Here is a 17242-nt window from a genome sequence, read left to right as displayed (position 1 = left end):
TGTTACTTTCTTTCTTATTCCAAATATTAACTGGTGGTTTCAATTGTAGAAATTGTCTGGGGTGGGAGGTGCTGAAGGGTGCCACCTCTTCTTGGCTGCATATAAAGCTTCCCAGAGAAAAGTTTTTTATCCTGTTCCTCCCCACCATAGGTACTTCTTTCATTGTTGAAATGCTGTTACAATTCGCATTTATGGTGTTTTTTTTGTTTTTAAATCTTTGTTTCTTTGTTTTCAGTTTCCAGTTCTTCAGGACAATTTAGAAGTTTATCTGGGGTTACAGCAGTTTATAGTTACTTCAGCGTCAGGTAAGCTGGCTTTTATTTTCTAATTTAATGTTCAGAAAAAATTGGACTGATATTTAATTACTGCCTTCTGTGTTGTCAGAACATGCTTTCTCCACTGCCCTCTCCCTACTGCTCCCTCTCTCTCCATTTCTAAACAGGGAAAATTTTTAAAAAAAACACAAAAAATCATGATTAAAAAGGAGCTTTGGGGGAGGTAAGAGATGAGGCTGTGACCGCATATTCCAAAGAGGCATCTCAGTGAGAGAAAGGAAGCTGGTTTGGAGCAAAGAGGTTAGGACTTTTGAAAAACCCTAGTGATTAGAATATTTCTCTGTGTCCTTTAAGCCAACTAGTACGCTAGCAAAAAATGGCCTTGGACTTTCCTGCGACGGGTTCGTTCTTCTCTGGCTTTTAGAATCAGGAGGACATGGGAGCAGCTCTGCAGCAGGTGGGCTGGTAGAGCTCACCCTGGGGGGTTGTTAGCGCTCCTGTGTCAGCAGCCCTGACTGTAGCCGGCTGGAAAGATTTTGGCCTGCTGTTGGCAGGTTTCACCAGCTTGGGGTTTAGGGTTAGCATTTTTTGGTTATTTTGTTAATAATAATGATAAAATAATAGCTTCTATTTGTAGAACACACATTGCATGCCAGGCACCATGTTATTTGCTTTTGTTATTTAATTCTCTCAACTGGCCTGTGAGGTGTAAGTACTAATAATAGTTCTCCGGTTTTACAGAAGAGGAAATTAATGTTCAGAGATGTTAGTTTACCCAAGGTCATGTGGCTTGTTGGTGCTAGTACCAAGATGGTATAATAGGGAATGATAAAAAGGTGAATTAACCAAAATTTGACATTCATTCTGCCAGCTGAAAACACACACACACACACACACACACACACACACACACACACACACACACACACACACACACACACACACACGTCATTTCACACTGCTCTTCCTCACAGTTTTCCTTACAGGAGTTCTGCCTGGCCCTGGCCGGGTTTCATCCTGGCACAGAGCTGTCCAGGGTGTAGCCCATTGCCTGGATGAGCTTGTTATTTGTGGCAGAGCCTCCCCGAGAGGCTCTTTCTGAGGCTGCCCTTCTTGGTGGCCTGTGACGGCTTGTTTCCATGACTATATTAGCTTCTAAATAATCCACTGGGCCCCAGGAGGTTGATGGGACTTGGCATGCCCCAGCTTTAGGCCCTGATGGTGTAGATAGGGTAAGAACAGCTTATGCAGAACTTTAAAAAGACCACTTTTCAAAGCAAATGCGCCTGTAAAATGCTGTCAGCATTAATGGACATTTGACTGTGTACAAATGCTACAGATGTTTCCAGAATCCATTCTTGGGAAAAATCGTACTGTGGTGATCTCTCCCTCAGGGCCACTATTCAAATTAGAATATAGTCAGGACCCTAAAGACATTCTTGATCTTAAAAAAAAAAAAAGTTGAGCGTGTATTCCTTTCCCCCAAAATTGACCCCTAAAGTCAGTGTTAGTAGCTGACTTTTTTTACATTACATTGTGTCGGTCTTCAGGTGAAAATCTGCAGTGATTCCTAAGTCCTTTTTCTGAGACATAATTGATAACTCAGAGCTTCTTATCTGAGAAGGATAATCTGAATGATTTTTCCCTAAATGAAATATCATATGCCTGCTCTCATTGCCGCCCATTTACTGGCAATTTCACAGTGCTCTTGGCTCTTCCAGGTCATTTCTAAACCTCATCCCTAGCACTGATCATTGGTGCATATTCTCCAGTGGCAGAACCTCTCAGGCCAGAGAAATCCTTATTTCCTGTTTTAAAATGAGCTCTCTTATCCATGACAAAGCAAAAGCCAAGTTTCCAATACAAAGGCTATTAAAAAATGGAAACTCTGAGTACATTTTGTTCCTTGGTTCCCATGGTCATTTACCCCTCATATAACCTCCATGCTATATTAGTCAGCTTTACTGCCTCTTACCAGAAACTACGTTCTCTTTCCCCTGATGGGTTATGGCCCGTTCCTTTCATTTGCATTGACCTTCTCCCGGCCTGAATTCCAGAGCCTGTGAGATGGGAGTCTTACTCTTTCCTCTGCTTCTGCTGATCCTTCTGCTTCCACTTCCTCAGTAAAGTCCAAGGCAAAACATGCTGTCCCTGTGCTAGGTACGTCAGTCGCTGTGCCTCCCTTACCCCTGGGAGTCATCCTTTGCCCTTGCTGTTTGTCTGTCCCTTTTGTGGTTTGAGAAATCCTCAAAGCCCTGTTGTGCCCCTAGTGCTGCATTTGTGTCCTTATGTGGCCCTCAGGTATCCATTTTGTAGGTGATTGGCTTCTGCCACTCCTTACTGAGATCTTCCCTCATTGGGGCAATATTTCTGCTCTAAGCAGCCCTGTTAATTTTTCTGTTTAGCTGTGCAAACTTGCCTGCCTAAGAGATTGCTCCATCTACAATATATAGATTTCTGGACTTAAATTCTTTGTTCTACTTAGGTTCGTTTATGACTTGTTTGTTCTCTCAGAGTGGAATACCTTAAATGCTAATTTTTATACCTTTATCTCCCAGCCTCCCCCACCTCAAAAAAAAAAAAAAAAAGAAAGACCGAATTGTATTTAACATTAAGATGTTTCTTTCCAGGGCAGTGATTTGCCAGTGAGCTGTTCTTTGGATGTGGCTTAGGGTACATCTAGGCAGCTGCAGGGTGACTTGCTTTCTGTAAGATAGGACTTCAGTGTGGCCATGATATTTTCTGTCTCTGAAACCTGTACGTAGCAGTGTTCTCCCCTGCAGGCTCCACTTTGCGGATGTTCTGTGCTGTTGACTGGAGGAGGGAGGGAACTAAGCCTTAGCCAAATAGGAGAAAATGTGGGTTGATCTGAACAGCTTTTCACAGTGGGAACTCTAGCCTGCCCCCTCAGGTTGAGGTGTGGTACCTTGCATGATTTTTTGGTGGTGGTGGTAGTATGTGGTTTCCAGGCTGGGGGGCAGGGGCTGGAGGCTGATTTAGGGTACTTACTGCCTGTATGTCTGTCTGCCTTGCAGACAGAGCAGGGAAGAGCCAACTGCCATTTTGATTAATATGAACCTTGGACGGCACATATGTATTAAGTTGAATTATATGGAATTGCAGTTTTCTTAGGTCAGAAACAGTCAAATATCAGCAATTTCATATGGTTCAAACTAATAGTTTAAGACACACATAGCAGTTGCGAGCTGTTTTTCATTCTAGGTACTGCTTTTTGTCAGACAAATTAGGGTCGGTTTAGAAGGGAGTGGTCAGGATGGCAAGGATTCTCGAGGGAGGGTGACACAGAAAATGGAAGGGGCCCTGGGGTGTATTTCAGCCAAGAGGAGACTGGCAAGAGTGTGACCCCTCTCTGCATATCTCCCCAAGACTGTCATGTGTCAGCAGGCTTAGGCTTGTTTTTCTCCCCTCAAAGGCCGGGACCAGGGGTAATAAGGAGCAATTATAGGGAAGCCCCTGTGTTTTTGACGAAGCTGTCCAAAGATGGAAGACTCCCTCAAGAGGCACTGGGCTCTCTAGTATTCAGTTGAGGTGTCCAAGAAGAGGCTGGAGGGGCAAGGCTGGGGGAAGGCCATGCTTCAGATGTGTGCGTGGATGCAGGGGCCAAAGGGGAAGAGGGGCAGGCCTGGTCACTATGACTTTTTTTTTTTTTTACATCTTTATTGGAGTATAATTGCTTTACAATGGTGTGTTAGTTTCTGCTTTATAACAAAGTGAATCAGTTATACATATACATATGTTTCCATATCTCTTCCCTCTTGCATCTCCCTCCCTCCCACCCTCCCTATCCCACCCCTCTAGGTGGTCACAAAGCACCGAGCTGATCTCCCTGTGCTATGCGGCTGCTTCCCACTAGCTATCTATTTTACATTTGGTAGTGTATATATGTCCATGCCACTCTCTCACTTTGTCACATTTTACCCTTCCCCCTCCCCATATCCTCAAGTCCATTCTCTAGTAGGTCTGTGTCTTTATTCCCGTCTTGCCACTAGGTTCTTCATGACCTTTTTTTTTTCCCCTTAGATTCCATATATATGTGTTAGCATACGGTATTTGTTTTTCTCTTTCTGACTTACTTCACTCTGTATGACAGACTCTAACTCCATCCACCTCACTACAAATAACTCAATTTCGTTTCTTTTTATGGCTGAGTAATATTCCATTGTATATATGTGCCACATCTTCTTTATCCATTCATCCAATGATGGACACTTAGGTTGCTTCCATGTCCTGGCTATTGTAAATAGAGCTGCAATGAACATTTTGGTACATGACTCTTTTTGAATTCTGGTTTTCTCAGGGTATATGCCCAGTAGTGGGATTGCTGGGTCGTATGGTAGTTCTATTTTTAGTTTTTTAAGGAACCTCCATACTGTTCTCCATAGTGGCTGTATCAATATACATTCCCACCAACAGTGCAAGAGTGTTCCCTTTTCTCCACACCCTCTCCAGCATTTATTGTTCCTAGATTTTTTTTTTTAACATCTTTATTGGAGTATAATTGCTTTACAATGGTGTGTTAGTTTCTGCTTTATAACAGAGTGAATCAGTTATACATATACATATGTTTCCATATCTCTTCCCTCCTGCGTCTCCCTCCCTCCCACCCTCCCTATCCCACCCCTCTAGGTGGTCACAAAGCACCGAGCTGATCTCCCTGTGCTATGCGGCTGCTTCCCACTAGCTATCTGTTTTACATTTGGTGGTGTATATATGTCCATGCCACTCTGTCACCCTGTCACATCTTACCCTTCCCCCTCCCCATATCCTCAAGTCCATTCTCTAGTATGTCTGTGTCTGTATTCCTGTCTTGCCACTAGGTTCTTTGTGACCTTTTTTTTTTTTTTCCTTAGATTCCATATGTATGTGTTACCATACTGTATTTGTTTTTCTCTTTCTGACTTACTTCACTCTGTATGACAGACTCTAACTCCATCCACCTCACTACAAATACCTCCATTTCGTTTCTTTTTATGGCTGAGTAATATTCCATTGTATATATGTGCCACATCTTCTTTATCCATTCATCTGATGATGGACACTTAGGTTGCTTCCATGTCCTGGCTATTGTAAATAGAACTGCAATGAACATTTTGGTACATGACTCTTTGAATTCTGGTTTTCTCAGGGTATATGCCCAGTAGTGGGATTGCTGGGTCATATGGTAGTTCTATTTTTAGCTTTTTAAGGAAACTCCATACTGTTCTCCATAGTGGCTGTATCAATTTACATTCCCACCAACAGTGCAAGAGTGTTCCCTTTTCTCCACACCCTCTCCAGCATTTATTGTTTCTAGATTTTTTGATGATGGCCATTCTGACCAGTGTGAGATGATATCTCATTGTAGTTTTGATTTGCATTTCTCTAATGATTAATGATGTTAAGCATTCTTTCATGTGTTTATTGGCAATCTGTATATCTTCTTTGGAGAAATGTCTATTTAGGTCTTCTGCCCATTTTTGGATTGGGTTGTTTGTTTTTTTGTTATTGAGCTGCATGAGCTGCTTGTAAATCTTGGAGATTAATCCTTTGTCAGTTGCTGCATTTGCAAATATTTTCTCCCATTCTGAGGGTTGTCTTTTGGTCTTGTTTATGGTTTCCTTTGCTGTGCAGAAGCTTTTAAGTTTCATTAGGTCCCATTTGTTTATTTGTGTTTTTATTTCCATTTCTCTAGGAGCTGGGTCAAAAAGGATCTTGCTGTGATTTATGTCATAGAGTGTTCTGCCTATGTTTTCCTCTAAGAGTTTGATAGTGTCTGGCCTTACATTTAGGTCTTTAATCCATTTTGAGTTTATTTTTGTGTATGGTGTCAGGGAGTGTTCGAATTTCATACTTTTACATGTACCTGTCCAGTTTTCCCAGCACCACTTATTGAAGAGGCTGTCTTTTCTCCACTGTATATGCTTGCCTCCTTTATCAAAGATAAGGTGACCATATGTGCGTGGGTTTATCTCTGGGCTTTCTATCCTGTTCCATTGATCTATGTTTCTGTTTTTGTGCCAGTACCATACTGTCTTGATTACTGTAGGTTTGTAGTATAGTCTGAAGTCAGGGAGCCTGATTCCTCCAGCTCCATTTTTCGTTCTCAGGATTGCTTTGGCTATTCGGGGTCTTTTGTGTTTCCATACAAATTGTGAAATTTTTTCTTCTAGTTCTGTGAAAAATGCCAGTGGTAGTTTGATAGGGATTGCATTGAATCTGTAGATTGCTTTGGGTAGTAGAGTCATTTTCACAATGTTGATTCTTCCAATCCAAGAACATGGTATATCTCTCCATCTATTTGTATCATCTTTAATTTCTTTCATCAGTGTCTTATAATTTTCTGCATACAGGTCTTTTGTCTCCTTAGGTAGGTTTATTCCTAGATATTTTATTCTTTTTGTTGCATTGGTAAATGGGAGTGTTTTCTTAATTTCACTTTCAGATTTTTCATCATTAGTGTATAAGAATGCAAGAGATTTCTGTGCATTAATTTTGTATCCTGCTACTTTACCAAATTCATTGATTAGCTCTAGTAGTTTTCTGGTAGCATCTTTAGTATTCTCTACGTATAGTATCATGTCATCTGCAAACAGTGACAGCTTTACTTCTTTTCTGATTTGGATTCCTTTTATTTCTTTTTCTTCTCTGATTGCTGTGGCTAAAACCTCCAAAACTATGTTGAATAATAATGGTCCCCATGACTTTTAAGCTGTCTTACTACCATCTACTAGGGAAACATGATTTAGGGTGGTGTTTTGGTTTGGTTTTTAAAAGAGAAACACAGAATGTTTTCCTTCATGCTTAAAATATTTAAGAACCTAGTTCTTAGATTGTACCTAAGGGTACCTAGTTCTTGGTATTTAGTACAGTGAATAAGTTGAAACCAACTCGTCAGGGTAGAGCTCCGTGGGAGATGGGGTGGAAGATGAGGATGGGTGCGTGCAGGGAGAGTGAGGGGCTACTGATGCGGATTTGAAACCTGTCCACGTTGCTCTCTGAAAGAAGAGCTGGCCTCATCTCTTTTGAAGCCTGTACCACCACCACATCCAGTTCCAGGGTATGTTTTTCTTAAGGGTTTATTTCCCACAGAGCCCTAAGGCTTGGTTGGTGTACATACAGGTGGAACAACAGGTTTTCATTTACTCTGGGCTTCGGTTCCATAGCAGTAACCCTGAACATCCTTGACATTCAGAAGGCGTGTATCTGTGGCACTTTTGTTAACTGGGAGAGGAGAGGAGAGAGGCATTTTTCGCTCTCATGTGACCAAGCACGACCAGAACCACTTCTTGGTTCTGTGTGTTCTGTGGGCTCCTCTGGCTGGCGGTGTGGGACGCTCACCCTTCTGCTCTGACTAGGGGAGCTGGCCCACCCTCCTCCGACGCCCACCCAGCGGCCTTGGCAGGGCTGCCTGAGGCTGAGAAGCCCACTGGGTGTTTCTGCGCCGAGGCTCTGCTCTCCACGGGGAGTGTTGCAAGCGGACAGGTGATCGGGCAGGTCAGGGCCGGCTTTGTCACTGGCTCTCTGCTTGAGTTGCCCCTTCCTTTTGTTCTTCTGCTCCTTGGGGTGTGACCCACTGTAACAAGCCCTGATCACAGTGTCCCCTTTTCCAGGCTCCTGTCCTTCCTTCGGGGCTGTCACAGGCTCTCTTCCAGCCTCAGCACTTGGAAGTCAGTGTAGGAGCTGAGGCATCGAACTTGCTGCTTCACCCCCAGTCTTTTAAGTGTCATCCTTCCTTTTTCTTCTCCACCGGTGTCGCTTATCCATATTCACGTTTACATAGTAAAGGGAATGCTCCCAAGGGCAGTATGAGAAAATTCAGGCCCCCAGGACTCTCTCTGCTGCTCTAGTTAGCTCTCTGTTCTGTGTATCGAATTCAGTTGTACATCTGTGGTCACTCATTCTGTACCAGGGGCCGTGCTGGCTGCTGGCCAGAGCCCCTCCCCACGAAGGAGTTCACAGTCAGTGAGGAGACAGGCTTACAAATCAGTAGTTTATCTCCTTATGTGCACGGAGTGCCCTGGGGGGATGTAGGAGGGGAAGTGAGTTCCCTCTGTTGGGGGAGTGGGGAGGGAAGGCTTTCCTGGAGAGGCGATACTTAGGTGAGCCTGCAGGCTATATGAGGGCCGTGAGGTGTGCGTGGCCAGAGAGTGACGTGGGGACTCCAGGCAGAGACCGCAGCTTGTGCAGAGGTGCAGAGACGAGGCACCAGGGGGTCATCAGTGGGTCCAGGTGATAGAGTGGGATCGGAGGAGGAGGTGAAGTCACAGAGACCTCAGCTGAGGCTGGGGAGGTTGGGATTTTCCCTTTTGGCCAGAGGGAGCCCCAGAAGGGTTTGGCACCTTGCCTGCTGGGAGCTTTGTGCTTAGATCTGGGTTCTAGGAAGATGCCGTGGAGTGCCATGGGGGGAGGTTCCTGCCTCCAGCAGAGTAAAATCCTGAAGTGGCAGTGGCAGGAGAAGGTTTGAAAAGTATTTAGGGAGTGGATGGATTGCAGGTGCCCTATGGCAGTGATCTTACTGTTACTGCCCCTCCCTCCCTCCTCCTGGATGCAGGAGGAGGACTTGGTCAGACGGAGAGCGCTTTCTCTGGCTTGGCAATAATTAATATATTTTGTAGACCTGTGTGGGGAGAGGGGTCCAAAGGGCAAGGAGGTGGCTGAATTGAGGATGTTGTTGCCCTTCATCTTTGTTTCCTCCTTGCTCAGCTTGAAGAAATGTTGAGGGAAAGTTTCAGGCCTTAGAAAATCACTAGCTCTTTGTTATTCATTATTAATTACAAACACTGAATAATGTTTTATAGTTTATAGGGTTTTTACACATTCTAATTCAGCCCTTACTATAGTGAATTAGATAGTAGTGCTTGTTTCCATTTTAAAGATGAAGAAACTGAGACTTAGAGGGCTCTCTGAGGCACAGAGCTTGCACGTGGCAGGGAACCTGTGTCTTCTGAATCCCAGGTCCTGTGCCTTTGGTCCATACGTTGCTACCTGCGAACCTGGGGTGGAGTGCTGAGTGCACCCTGTTCTTTGAACCCTGTCAGCCCATGGAGACTCCATTCTGCACCAGGGCCATTTGCAGAAAGCCTGCAGAGTCGCATAGGCTTAGCTTAGGAGTCTAGCTCTGCCCTGGAAATACGACCCATGTTAGGCAAGTTACTGGGCCCCCCTGGGTGTGTTTCCTTGTATGTAAAATTGGCGGTGTCATTCCTCACAGGGTCAAGAGGAATCCAGTCATGGATCAGATGGGTCCATGTGAGCACGGCCCGGGCTGTCTGTTGTCTCTGTTTCTCCCTCTGGCCTTGGGGTGCATGTGGGTCTGGCTGTAGGTGGAGCCTGCCCAGTTTCCCTGCTTGGTACTGGGAAGCAGCCTGTGGGTTGCTATGTTTCAAAAATTGGTTTTGCTGAATGTAGCTTGCCTGGATGAGCAGTTATCTGTAGTGGTAATTAAAGCATGTTCTTCCTGTTGAAAAACCATCTGAAGTGTTATGTTCCAGGACACAGGTTGAACATCACAGCAGAGAACGACTGCCGGCGGCTGCACTGTTCCCTGCGAGACCTGAGCTCCCTCCTGCAGGCTGTGGGCCGCCTAGCTGAGTACTTCATCGGGGACGTGTTCGCCGTGCGCTTCAGCGACGCCCTCACGGTGGTGGAGAGGTGGGTGGGCAGTTACAGCATGGAGCTCAGCTTACCTGCTTGTGTGAGGAACAGCTGTTGCCAGGCAGCTGTGCTCTGGCGCCAGGTGAATTGAGGCTCTGCCACATACAGGGGAGTGTGGAGCAGTCACTGACCCTCTCTGAACTTCAGGTCCCTCATCTGTAAAATGGAGTGGACGTAGAATCCTGTAGGTGTATTGTGAGAATTACATGAGGTAAGGCACTGAGCACAGGGCCTAGTGTGTAGCAAACAGTAAATATAAGCTGTTATTTCATAGAAGATCTCATATTTAAAGACAGGAATAACCTCAGAAGAAACCAGGTGAGGTCATAAAGAGACATGAAGAAAGCCGTATTAATAAAAGGACAAACAAGTAGGCAGTAGGCACTATCCGAGTAGGCAGCCAGATGCCAGAGTAGGCAGCCAGATGCCAGAGGTGGGACGTTTTCTGGTCCTTTTAGAATGGGACTGGTTTTTCCAGTCCTCTTAGGATCCTGAGGATTTGAAACTGGGCAGCTTCCAAGCCTGACCTGAGGGGTGGATCCCAGCCTTCCCACCACCAAGTTCCTTTTACTACTTCTTCCTTGAGGGTCCCCCACAGGGTTTACGGCTGCATTTGTTGGAGACCATTTCCTACTACCTAGTCTGCCCCCTCCCTTCTCATGAAGTCATACATTTAAAAAGTCATATGCTTAAAATAAAAGTGACAGGAGGTTTTCAGATCATTTCAAGGTAACCAGTGAGTTGATTCGATCAAAACTGGGTGGGTGTGGGTCCAGCCGAAAGTTGAGAGACACCTGGTGCTTTCATTTACCCAGTAGCTGTATCGTTGGTAACACATGAGGGGTAGCTGGGGCTCAAGCCTAATTACTTGCATGCCAGATTTTTTTTTAACTGTTACTCTTAGCTTAAAAGCAGCGATAACTAAGAATTTTAAATAAATCTTGAAAAGCCAGATTAATATTAATAATAAAAGCAGCATACAGGAGTAGGAAATTTTCAAAAGTAATTTTGTACATTTTCTTTCATTCTGTACTTTGAGGGACAGGTATTGTCATTTTATCTGAGTAAATTCTGACCCAGAGAGGGTGAGTGCCTTACCTCAGGTCACACAGTTCATGAGTGGGAGCACAGGTACTTTAACCAGTTTCCTGAGTCCAAATACTGTGCTCTTTCCAAACCACAGAGCTTCTACTTCAAGTTCTTTTTCCTCTTTTTCCTGCACTAGGCCTGTTTCCGCTGATGGTTAGTAGGAATAGAACATGTCCTTCTGTCTGAAATCTATATTTAATTTAAACTTAAGCAATATATTATATCCATCAGTCATTTCAACTTCATAGTGAGATGACTGTTCAGAGATCCCGGATTGCTATTTTATAGGTCCTTATATATACATCTTTGTGCACTGCTTAGGTTTTCAGGCTCAGTCCGTAAAGATACTTTGCTGTTTTGTCTTCATTTAGAATAAAGTGTGAGAGAAGCCTCCTTGTTATGGCTATGTGATCTTAATAGCCACTGTGATTAGCAGTGTTTTCACTTATAGGTTACATAAAACAAACCTAATATTAAGATTGCTAAACATAGAAATATTAAAAGATGTTCATTTTTAGTGTAGAACAACGTTAAAGAATGCTGTTGAATGAATAAACAGAATGTAAAGTCGCATGCGGTATGATTTCACTTATATGAGGTACTTAGAGTAGTCAAAATCATAGCGACAGAAAGTAGAAGGCTGGTTGCCGGGGTGGCAGGGGTATGGAGAGTTATTATTTAATGGGTACTGAGGTGCAATTTTACAAGATGAAAGCATGATGGAGATGGATGGTGGGGGTGGTAGCACGTTGTGAATATATTTAATACCACTGAACTGTACACTTATTGTATGAATGTGAAAAATGTGGGGCAGCTTAAAGAATTAAATACTGGCTGCGCATTGGCGTCTTACTTATTGATGGTGACTGATTTGATGCCTAGTTATTGCCACCACCACACCCCGCTTCCTAGGACTTCAGATTGAGAACCCTTGGCTCTTTTACCCTTATTTCCTTGACTGACTGGAAATACGTCTTTCTGACTGCTCCCCAACCCTGAATAACTTGTGGCTCAAGCTTGTGGTTTTTTAACAAAGTCCTGCTTTCTCCCCGCCATCAGAGAGGAGCATTTTTCAGAGTATGATCCACATGCATCAGAGTCCCCTGGCTGCTTTTCAAAGATGCACATTTCCAGACCCCCCTCAATGCTATAGTCAGTCTGTGGGGCAGCACCAGCGAGCTGCATTTGTAATTAGTTCCCCAGTTCATTCTTATGCTCAGTGAAGTTTGAGACTCTCCTGACTGTTGGATTGGGGGAGAGAAACATGCACTGTCTTCCCTGGCGTCCCCCTCAGACCTGCTCCCAGGTTTCCTTACAGAGTAAGCACAGAGAGAACCTAGCCAGGTCTCTAGTTTTTTTGGTTTGTTTGTTTATGTTTACTCAGAAAGGAATGTCTGTCTCTAATGAAAGATGCATTTCCCATTTCCCACTAGAGCTGGCTATTAGTTACTGTATTTAACGTTCGTTTGTACTGATAAATAGTGAGCCCTTGGGCAACCAGTGGGCTCAGTAACTTGCTTCTCAAAGAATTGTGCTTGAAGTTAAAAATACCTTAATCTATTTTAGAAACTTTTGTGGCCTCCCAACCCCCAACCCCATTTCAACTCTTCAGAAAGTTAAAAAATTGTGTAGGAAATACCCATAGATTCTACAGTGAACATTTTGCTGTATTTTCTTTGTCATATACTTATCCGCCTGAAACATTCACTTTTTTTCTAATTTTTTTTATTGTGGTAAAATACACATAGCATAAAAGTTTCCATCCTAATCATTTTTATTGTATATATTGTTACATTACATTATGTTCTCTGTGTTGGATATTTATATTGTTTTCAATGTAAGTAATGCTTTAGTTGGTATCTTAGTATATAAATCTTTATGCACATCTCAGATTATGTCTTTGGGATAAAATTGAAGACCTGGTCTGGATTCTTTTTGATTGAAAAGAAGTCTGTCCTCGAGACCTTGGTACCTAGTCCATTTTGTCTATTTTAGTCCATAAACTGAATGTTTTTTCTTGTATTCTTCTTTGCCAACAGGCTGGTCAAAGTCACTTTGTATGGATCTCAGATAAAATTGTACAACATTGAGACTGCCGTGCCATCAGTATTGAAGCCTGATCTCATTGATGTGTAAGTATAGTTAGATGTTCGTGTATTCTCAGAAAGACTTTGTTGTCTGGCCCCAAATGATTTTGCAGATAAAAAGGGACTGTAGTGGCTGCCATGAAAAGATGAAAATCTCCCACCTCGAAACCTAGAAAGAGAAAGATTGTTTGATGATATCTCGGGGCCGGGGTGGTTGGAGTGAATGGAATTCATCGGGCAGATGAGAGCTGGCAGCAGAAGGTATATGGAGTAGGCATTTCAGGAGGAAAGAACAGCACAAGCCAAGCCACAGAAGTGTTCCAGAGTCACACAGTTAGGGATGTGGTGAGCAGTTGGTGTGACGGGAGGCGGGGCTGGATAGGCATGTTAGGGCTAAGTGTTTCACCTTGAATGCCATGACTCTTACCCTGTAGACCAGTGACTGAAACTGTAAGGTACAGGAGAATTGCTTGGGAAACATATTCCCTCAGAGATTCTGATTGTAGCAGGATGGCATAAGCCTCGGGTATTTGCATATTAAACAAGAACCTCAAGTGATTTTGAAAGCGGGGCATCCAGGGACCACACTTTGAGAAACTTTACAGACAGTGAAAAGCCATTAGGAAAGTGACATATGGAAGGGATAGAGGAATGGGGACTGGAGATGGGGCCATATCCCAGAGATTACACTGCCCAGAAGGCTTGCTCTAGACTAGAGCAGGAGTTGGCAAGCTATGGCCTGTGCCAAATCCAGCCCACTGCCAGCTTATGTAAATAGTTTTATTGGAACACAGCCATGCCCATTCATTTACGTATTATCTGTGAGCTGCTTTGCACTACGGTGGCAGAGTTGAATAGTTCTGAACAAGAGTGGATAGCCTATAAAACCTGAAATATTTATACTCTGGTTTTTGCAGAAAAAGTCTCTGACCCCTGTTCTAGAGCATTCTTGAGCTTCAAATTAGATAAATAATAGAAAGAGAGTCTTATTTATATTTAAATATAAATAATATTTATATTTTCTTACTTTAAGGTACTTAAGTACCTTCTCTTACCTAACTTATTTTGAAAAAGTTCAAATCTATAGAAAAGGGGAAAATAGAATGAACACCCATATACTATACTCTCAAGCTAGATTCATCAATGATAAATATTTTGCCACATTTGCTGTTTTTTGTTTTGTTTTTTTTAATAAATTTATTTTTATTTATTTATTTTTGGCTGCATTGGGTCTTCATTGCTGCATGCAGGCTTTCTCTAGTTGTGGCGAGCTACTCTTCGTTGCACTGCCAGGCTTCTCATTGCGGTGGCTTCTCTTGTTGCAGAGCACAATCTCTAGGTGCATCGGCTCAGTAGTTGTGGCTCGCGGGCTCTAGAGCACAGGCTCAGTAGCTGTGGCACACGGGCTTAGTTGCTCTGCGGCACGTGGGATATTCCCGGACCAGGGCTCGAACCCGTGTCCCCTGCATTGGCAGGTGGATTCTTAACCACTGCGCCATCATGTTTTTTTTTTTCTTGTGCTTCTCTCTGTATACACAAGTGCACACACATATATTTTTTGTGTGTGAACTGTTTGAAAATAAATTGCAGACAACACATCACTTCACATGTATATCCTTCAGCATGTATCTCCTAGGAACATTCTCCTATGTAACCAAAATACCATTATCAATACTCAAAAACTTTCATAGATACAGTAATGTCATCTCCTATTTTTAAGTGTATATGTATATATATTCCGTATTCAAATTTCCCTAATTATCCCAAGAATGTCCTTTTTACGTATATATCTATAGACATACATATTTTGGATCCGAATTCTAACTAATGAGTCACACATTATGTGTGTCTCCTGTAGCCTAGACCAGTTCCCCAAATTGCGTGTTTGGGAGGGGTGGGGTGGAGAGAGAGACTGACTTTCTGGAGATCCAGATCCTAATTTTTTTTTTTTTTTTTTTTTTAAGAAAATCTTAATCTGGATTTGTCTAGTTGTTTTTCTCTGTATTCGATTGAGGTTAAACATTTTAGCAAGAATACTGCATAGGTGATGACATGTCCTTCTTGCGTCGTATCTAGAGGCACTTGAGGTCAGTTTGCCCTGGGATTGTTGATACTGAGTTTGATTTTAAATAGTGTCTGCCTATAACCTAGCTACATCCACTGAAAGCTCCTAGAAGCAGTGGCACTCCAGTAGCAATGCTACCTCTAGTACTCGGGCTCTTGGTTTCTAAAATACATTCTCCATCAAAAGGGACCAGAGTTCCTTGGAGAAATGCTCCAAGTCTGGGGCAGGTTGACCCTGGAGAATCTTGTTGAGTCAGTAAGGAAGGTTGGGAACATACGAAAAGGATATAGGGACTAGCTTGAAAGGGTTTTTCCTGGTCAGACTTGACAGTGTGATCATCAAGAAATAATGAGTTATAACATATTGAATATAAGGCATCCATATAATTTAAAAGAAAGAAAAAGATCAGGGAGGGAAAGCTGTTTTTTACAGAAGAGTACAGCTAATGAACAGAAAAAGAAAGAAGTAGAAAAACCACTAGTTTGCAACCACCAGTGTAAGAATGATTTAGGCAGGGTTCCTCAATGGGTGTTCGTTGGGGAAAGGTATATTTATTTAGAGTCTCAAAGTATCACCCCAAGATTGCTTACTAATTTTTTCAGAAAAGGGAGAAATAACCCATTTAGGTTTATTAGAAGGTCTGGTGTTTTGTAAGCTCTGAGACAACTGCCTCACTTTTAAAAAGATTGATTATTTATTATCTTTGATGAATTTTGAGCTTTTATGATGTATATTTTGTTGTGTGTATGGTGCAGTACAAAATTGGCAGAAACCAAACATAGTCTTTGCTACTTCAAGCCTCTAGCCAGATACCATGTATGGTATGATGGAAGCTTAAACTTGAGAGACTCATATCAAAGCTTATTTATAAAACTATAATTCCTGGTAGTTTTCTACATCCTGATTTGTAGCTATGGATATAAAATTCTTACTAGTTCCCAAGTCAACACATTATCACTTAAGTTCTTTGATTCTGTTTTTATTATTTACCATTCTCTCGGCTGAGCTCACGTGTGTCACAGAAAGGTTGAATGAGATCTGATAGACATTTACCAACTGCCTTCTGTGTTCCAGGCAATGGTGGCAATATTTAGACGATGGGTTTTAACTTTTAGGTACTACGTGAGGCAAGTAAATGGTTTCCACACTTTCACGCGTGTCCTAGAATAGTAAATGTGATGGATGGAATTCTTCCCTCCTGTGGAAACAAGTTTAGTGATAATATATTTTGAGCATAACCTTTAAAATCGCGTCTTCTCTCCTTTCGCAGGCACGCTCAGTCCCTGGCTGCTCTGCAGGCTTACTCTCACTGGCTAGCACAGTACTGCAGCGAGGCTCATCGGCAGAATACGCAGCAGTTCGTTACGCTCATTTCCACCACCATGGATGCAGTCACACCCCTGATCAGCACCAAGGTCTTGAAACAGCAAAGGCTGCACCTTTTCTCTAACTCCACGTCTGTCCTTCTGTTCATATACCCGTTTCTTATAACATTAAAATACCACAAAGCATTGGACCCAGTTCTTAACCGCTGTGATAGAACTATGTGTATTTCATGTTCCTTTTTAGTTGTAGTCCATACAAATTCAAATACAACTATTTTTTCAATTCTCTAAGTCCCACATGAATACATGCTCATTGTCAAAAAGTAAAATACTGTTCCAATATACAGACTAAAAAATTATGGTACTCTTTAATCCCTACCTTCAAAACATTTTCCTTTCCAAGGGAAGCACTGTCAACAGTTTGTTGTATATCCTTCAGACTTTTTCCTGTTTTCACATACTGCATAAGTAAAAGTTTGTAGATAGTTGGAGAGATATCTTCAGATATCTTCTTTTGCTTAACATTATGCTTCGGAGACCTTTACACATGTCGAGCAAGTTCAGTTTTTCAAATTGACCAACGCTATTCTGTAGTGGGGGCGTATAATGATTTTTCTGTTGATGGACATTAGATCCTTGTGTGTACATCCTTGTAGGGTAGACTCCTGGAAGTGTAATTGCTGGGTCGAAGGTTATATCCATGTAAAATTTGATAGATTCTAAGTCGTCCTCCAAGAAGACCACCAA

General features: G+C 42.7%; 1 protein-coding gene across 1 annotated transcript in view; it reads left to right on the top strand.

The window, feature by feature from the left end:
- XPO6 (exportin 6) overlaps nucleotides 1-17242 on the top strand; it is a 113251-nt gene that overhangs the window by 78664 nt on the left and 17345 nt on the right. The window contains exons 12-15 of the mRNA XM_059896570.1: nucleotides 236-305; nucleotides 9767-9926; nucleotides 13058-13150; nucleotides 16441-16585. Of these exons, the coding sequence (XP_059752553.1) occupies nucleotides 236-305; nucleotides 9767-9926; nucleotides 13058-13150; nucleotides 16441-16585 (468 nt within the window). The remainder of the gene's footprint in view (nucleotides 1-235; nucleotides 306-9766; nucleotides 9927-13057; nucleotides 13151-16440; nucleotides 16586-17242) is intronic.

Source organism: Balaenoptera ricei, chromosome 15 (genome assembly GCF_028023285.1).
Source record: "Balaenoptera ricei isolate mBalRic1 chromosome 15, mBalRic1.hap2, whole genome shotgun sequence".
NCBI lineage: Eukaryota > Metazoa > Chordata > Mammalia > Artiodactyla > Balaenopteridae > Balaenoptera > Balaenoptera ricei.
This window is presented reverse-complemented; position numbering and strand designations above follow the sequence as displayed.